Source organism: Tympanuchus pallidicinctus, unplaced genomic scaffold (assembly GCF_026119805.1).
Source record: "Tympanuchus pallidicinctus isolate F22 unplaced genomic scaffold, pur_lepc_1.0 scaffold9, whole genome shotgun sequence".
Taxonomy (NCBI): domain Eukaryota; kingdom Metazoa; phylum Chordata; class Aves; order Galliformes; family Phasianidae; genus Tympanuchus; species Tympanuchus pallidicinctus.
In genome coordinates, this window is record NW_026294813.1 from 9967861 (window position 1) to 9974530 (window position 6670).

Genomic DNA, 6670 nt, shown 5'->3' on the forward strand with positions numbered 1-6670 from the left:
TGAACAACAAAAATGAGCAGACATCTACAACTGCAAAGCAAAGATCTGTGCTAAAACTTCAGGTGAGGGTATGATGAATAAAGTATCTGAAGGAATCTCAACTATCAACACAAAACACAGATTTGAATTTAGCAGTTTCATTTAAGTCATCAGTTCCAAAAGGCTGAAGTCTGCAATTTATAAACTTAGGATCTTGATTTAGTTTTCACCTCAAGAAATTACTTCTGTTAGCTTTGTTGCAGATTAAAGCTGAATGAATGAAGCTTCCAAGTTTCCAGGCCTCTACATGAGATAACCTTTTTAAGAGCCATTTAAAATATGTTTTAATAACTTACTGCTTTATGACACCCTTAACATTTTCCATAGGCAAATGGAGTTACAGATTCCTTGACCAATTTTTGACTTGTATGAAAATTATAAATTTGTTGTTAATTGAGTAAGAGATGCACATACTTTTTTCGATAAGAAGAATCTATGCAAAAAGGATGTTGCCAATTGCAAAAGTAGAATCATTAACTTTCACAGGCCTTAGAAACTTAGTATCCCATATATGTGTTGGAATTTAAGAAAATCAACAAGAATAAAGTAATTTTAAGTAAGTTGCTCTTATTACTATACCTTTTCATCCTCTTAATAAAATCTCCATTGAGTAAAGAGAAGAGGTGCAAAGCACAGATTCAACTTTGGGTAAATAAAATCTAGATCTCCAAGTTTCAAAAGGCAAACAATTAAGATGAATTATAAAAGAATCTTCTCCACTTAGATTATTCCATATCCAAATCAAGTGTTAAAAGAAGATCCTAAATTAAAACTATCAAGAAAGTTCAGAATATTTTGTGAAGAAAATGAAAAAAAAATCCTTTTTTTTTTTTTTTTTTTTTTAAATCTTCATAACCTGATTTCAGGAAGTAGCATGTAAGAAAACAGGATCAAAAAATACCAGAGACTGTCCCAGAGAAAAGAGAAAGGAGAAATAAGCTACATTTTCTGAGATAGCAAAATGAAACCTGCCTAAATGCTAAATTTATTCCCCCGTCAGCTTTAAACAAAGCATCTCACCTGTTCTGAAGACGAGGACAAATTCCGAAGAACAGCAATATGATGTAGGCAAAAAAAAAAAAAGAATGATACAGAAGATTAAACAAACACTTGAGCCCTGCTCTTACACAAGTATCGAGACTTTTTAAAAAATGCTAGGAGAATGTATGTGGTTTATGAATAATGTGTACCTTATCTACAGAATTAATAATGAACTGTTGTGGTTAAAAAGATACTCAAGACTTAGAAAAAAATAGAAAATTTTAAGAAGGAAACATCGAAATTGAAAGGACATCAATAATCCCAAGATAGATAGAGTGAAACCAATCTGGAAGTGCAAGAAATATGAGAGCCAGTTACTCCATAAGCACCTATTACCAGGGTTTGGAAAAGTTCTGCATCTGTTTCTGAAGCATCTGATGCTGGCAACTGGAATACTTGCTTACTCCTGCATTAAAATCCCTATGTTTCCGAGAAAGAAAGAAGATAGTAGCAAAGTAAATAATAATGAGACATATCCATGCTCCAAAGTCTACTATTCAACTGACTCCACATCTCCTCATTGCAAAGGCAGCTGTTACTCCTGTACATAAGATATCGGGGACAAAATGAAAGCATACCTGAGAAACTGGAATGAATAGCTACAGGCTCAACAAGAATTACAGTTTGCTATTCTTTTACAAGAAATTAACCTACTTAATATTACGTCAATTTTCCCAAGTGTCAGTTTAAGCAAACGTAATTTCTAAAATTAAGAAAAAATGTAGCTACTTCATATGCTATCGGAGTTTGTTTCAAAAGCATGTAGAAGTTTACACAGGCTACATTACTGCTAGTCATTTGTCATTCAATTACTGTTTTATCCTTGATTTGCCCTCTACTGAATGACAAATCTCATGTTACCAAAATGAAACATAAGGACAGCTTAATTATCAACCAGAAGACTTATCAACCCTCATAATTCTCAGCATTGAACAACTGCATTGAAATATTATAAACAGTACACAATGAAGCTTCTACAAGAGGTCAAAAATGACAGCACTGAGTGTTTAAAGATATTACACCATTAGATTTCTCACTCCATTTTGTGAAATCAGTTCCTAAAAACTAGAGAATAACCCCATAGACACACTCAAAAAAACTGAAGAGATATTTCAATTTCACAATCAAATTTGTTGTTAAAGCCATCCCAAAACAAGAGCTCCTTCCTGGGACGTTTGAGAAAGAACTCTGAACTTCATTCCCTACATCCCAGGTTAATATGCTCAACCAAGAGACAATTTACAATGATAAGATGGACAGACACCTCTCACATTTAAATACTGAATTGGAAGAAGAGGGGTGTGGGAGAAGCATTACACATTAATGGGATATAATCCTATGTTCTGATCAGTTTTGATAGATTCCAGATTGCTACACTGTCAGTCAGATGGAAAAAAAAATTACCACACAACTTTAATAAAAAGGTATGCAATACTGACTATCAGGAGCTGACAGAATAAACAAACAATCTTCTCTCAACACATTTTTTTCAGAAGCCCCAAACGCCATGTCACTTATTTGAAAGGACTCCAAACACAACACCCACTGTCAGAATTGGCAGATACCTGAGTTCTATGGCATGAGATCTATGGTATGGTTCTTACACCCTTCGCTGTCAAAACAGAAAACACCTCTACTTTTCTGTGCCTCCAAAAGACCTGATAATGCAGCACCTATGGTGCACTGCATGCACAATCAGCCTAGCTCTCCACCTTATCTGCTTCAGACTGAGGACCCTGGACTAGCACTGAAGAAAGGTCCCCACTGTCTTTCAGGGATACATGACCTGTACAAGATAATGGTCAAAAATACCATTAAAGCTGTCTTACATAACCTCCAGTCTTCTGCTTATCAGACTACATATAGGATAGGACAGAGAAGAAAAAAAAAGAAGAAATAGATTTTCATACACCACGCTCACTTCAAAAACTAGAACCAAGGACTCCCCAATCCTACCCTCCTTCTTTTCTTTTTCTGAGAACATCTGAACTTGTCCATTACCAACACTAAGTTGAATTTATTTAATCTATTTAAACATACCAACAAACCCTAACCATAAAGATGCAGTCCAGAAATTCCTCAGAGTGCTGCAACATAAAGCAGTTTCATGGAAAAAACAAGTCATGATTTTTCTTAAGACTTTATATGTACATGCAGCTATGCTTTCAGATGCTCCCTTTGTGAGGGATGTATTTCCCCCTACATTCACACAAAGAGCCACACTACCAAAACTCATGAGGAACTCAGGCTGGTAATAAAGAAATACATTCATTTAATTGTGCTTGAGAGAAACATTGTGTCAGCAGAAGTTCTGACCACCTACCTCTGACGAGTATTTGAATCCACTGCACTCAAAATAAAGACAAATACCTTGGATATAAAGCCTTGTAAACTAGCATAAAATTGAACTGCCAGCCACTAGCATGGCTTAAGTGTGTCCTTATTAAGGTTTTTCTGCGCTAACATATCTAAATGAATTTTAAGACAAGGGATTATTTGCAACAGCCATTTACCTGGCTTCAGGGCTGCCTGGGACCAGAGTGCCTGGTGGGTTCCAAACATTCGCAAACACGGCATCTTTGTGGAGTGTACCTTGGGTGGAAGCACAGCACCAAGAGCAGGCACTGAGCACCCAGTGACAGCAACGCGCAGAAGGCTCGCCATGTCGCCCCGACCTCCCAGCCGACTCCTTGCCACGTATGGAATCCCTGCTGCGCACGGGGAAACAAAGCGACAGTTAATAATGACAGGAGGCAGAAGGTATGTAAACTCAGCAGCTGAAGTCCGAAGGACTGCCGCCCGCCATAAAGCAGTCATTTTTCTCTACCTTTTCTTGCCAGCTGGAACACAAAATCAACTTTTTCGAAGTGAGGTAACAGAGTAAAGCTGGGGAGGAGGAAGCGAGTAAAACTATCGAGCTAAACAAGGACACGACAGAACTGACCTTGCAAGCTGACCCACACGTTGGCATGCCGCGGCTTAGGACCGCATTCTCTTCAGACCATCGCTCTAAACAAGGAGCTCCGACCGCCCCCGGGACCCAGACCGAGCCGGGCCGCCGCCCGAGCCCCCGAAGGGCCGCAGCCCCCCGCGCAGGAGCCGCGCCCGACCCGGACAGGGCCGTGAACAGCGCTTCGCTCCCAGACCCACCGCGCGCCCTTGCAAAGGCAGCGAATCAGCCAAGTCAGCGTCCCGCCGCCTCAGTGGCACCTCCCGCCGACATTTTATACCCGGCGGCCCCCGGCTGACCTCGGCCCAGCCGCTCGCTCCGCGCCGCAGTCCCGGCTCCCGCGCAGGGCGCGCCCCCAGCCCGCCAGTCACGGCCTTCCTCCCGATCTCCTCCCGCTCCCGCTGCCCTTCCTCGACTACGGGAGCGCACCGCCTCCTCCCACACCGCCCACGCTCCTCGCGGGAACGAAGCGGAGGTCTCGCGGCGCCGTTCCCGGCCTCAGCTCCTCCGCTCCGCACCCACCGGCCGTGCCGCCGGCGCCGGCCCCGCCGCGGCACTGACCGACCTTGGGGTGAGGCGGCGCAGCGGGCCCGGAGAAGGCGGAGCGGGGGTCGGGGGGACGACCCGGAAGGAGCGAGGGGAACGCGGGAGCCAGTCACGCGGTGGACCCGGCCTCGCGCGCGGACGGGGCGTGTGTCACGTGACCGCGCTGAAGTCGGGCGCGGGGCGGCGGTGAGGCGTTCAAGGGCGCGCGCGCCGCGCCGCGCCCCGCCCCGCCCCGCCCCGCCCCGCCCGGCGCTGAGGAGAAGCCTGCAGGACGTGGCGGTGGCCCCGGGGTGGCCGTTGGGCCGGCTGTTTATAAACACGTTTCTGTGAAAAAAATCCTTTTAGAGCTCATCTTACGTGCTGCTGCGCCCTCTGTGTCTTGGGCCCTGCTGACCGCGGCGGCGGCGAGGTACCTCACGGGTGTCACTTCCTGGGGATCACTGTCATGCCAGTTATTGAAGCCAGTCCTTCTTTAAAACCAAAGAGCGAGTGCCCCATCTTCTCCCTAATTAGAAATAACGTCAAAAAAAAAGAAAAACAAAAAAACAGCAGGTCCGTGCAGACCTGCGGAGCTCCGTGTGAGGCTGCCACGGCGCGGCTGGGCGCTCCAGGACAGGGAGTTGCAACGCGGTTGGTGCGCCCAGCCTGGGACACGCAGGTGGAACTGTGGGCACTGCTTAAAGAGGCTGACGATTACGGGTAGTATCCGGAAATTACAGTTTTGGCTTTCATTATTATCAGTTTTGTTTTTTAGTTTTCTGGGGGTTTTTTTAAGATTCCTGCTTTGGGATGAAAACTTGGATTCCCACTCACTCTGACGCAGATTTTGGTTGTGTCTGTAAAGGAAAGATGAATCTGAGATTACATTTTGCTCTGCAGTGTAAGTAGCTGTCAAACACTCCTTATAGTAAAGTGAAGGGAATGTCTGTTAAGTGTAAAGAACTCACGTTTGTGACCAAAGGTAAAAAGTTGTCTGGCATAGTAATGATAACCCAAGGAGCTTAATTCCTCATGGATACACATCTTAATTCATGAGATTTGCTTTACTGAAAGATGGGTGCATTGAACAGTGGTGGTGCCTGTACTATTATGTTTCTTAAAGCCTCTGCATTCTGAAACCAAAGATTGAGAGTCTGACTTCTCTTTTCACATTGATCTAAGCTTTTCTCTCTTCCCAGATTTCCAACTGTGACCAGAAGTCACACACAGACCTTAAAACTAGGACTGAAAAACAAACAGAAAAAGAAAACAAAACAAAACAAAACAAAAAAAAAAAAAAAAAAAAAAAAAAAAGCACTGAATAAACTTAGTTATTTTAGTAGCTTTTTTTTTTTTCTTGAAAAGTTTGGCAATTCTGCTCACGTCTGCTTTTGTCAGTTATTTACAAAAGTGAAGTCTAATGCTTTGAAAAATCAAAACTTCCAATACTTGTTCTGGTTTCAGTTGTTCAGTTTAGATTGATTTCTTTGTCAGACTTCACTTTCAGCAGTAGTTGCATAGGGTCAGCTTTTCCATGTACCCAATTAATTGTAAATGTGTCACCTTCACTATCTGGCCAAGTTTGTCTTGACAAAAATCAGTCCAGTACATACCTTGGGGAAATAATATATCTTAACTGTGCTTTATACTCTATAACCTACATTCAAAATAGTAAGGTGTAACAATAAACAGGGACATACCGTCTGAGATGTCACAGTAATTATATTTTGAAAACGGGACAGTGCTATTTTGATTTCCTACAGGTTTTCATACGGGCTCACATATTTTCCATCTTTATGAATCATCACCTGAGCTGGAACCAGCATGTGAACCTTTGGATTGGGCTTTGGAAACACCAGGTGGGAAGGTCAGGGTCAGGCTGTTCTGGGAACCAAACTACAAACACTGCTGGGCTGCCAGCGGCGGCATGTGCTGGACAGCCCAGTGCAACTGCTCTCCCTGAGTGCAAAAATCACAGAGCAAACACAGCAGAATTCTGAACAAAAATAGGGGTGTGTGAATTGAATCATTTGCAGTTAGTGAGATAATATAAGAAAAATGCATTACATAGCCTGTCTTGTAGAGTGAGTTCTTGCTGGCATTGAAGGCTGTAAA

At 43.2% G+C, this 6670-nt stretch overlaps 1 protein-coding gene across 4 annotated transcripts in view; it reads right to left on the reverse strand.

Moving 5' to 3' along the window:
* NNT (nicotinamide nucleotide transhydrogenase) overlaps positions 1 to 4629 on the reverse strand; it is a 43643-nt gene extending 39014 nt beyond the window's left edge. The window contains exons 1-2 of one of the 4 annotated variants that reach the window (XM_052670324.1): positions 4553 to 4629; positions 3594 to 3788 (exon numbers count right to left, since the gene is read on the reverse strand). In XM_052670324.1, the coding sequence (XP_052526284.1) occupies positions 3594 to 3744 (151 nt within the window). In that variant the 5' untranslated portion in view covers positions 3745 to 3788; positions 4553 to 4629. Of the gene's footprint in view, positions 1 to 3593; positions 4165 to 4552 lie in introns of those variants that run through there. The other 3 variants (XM_052670325.1, XM_052670323.1, XM_052670326.1) reach the window with 3 other exon arrangements.
* Positions 4630 to 6670: the final 2041 nt, after the last annotated feature.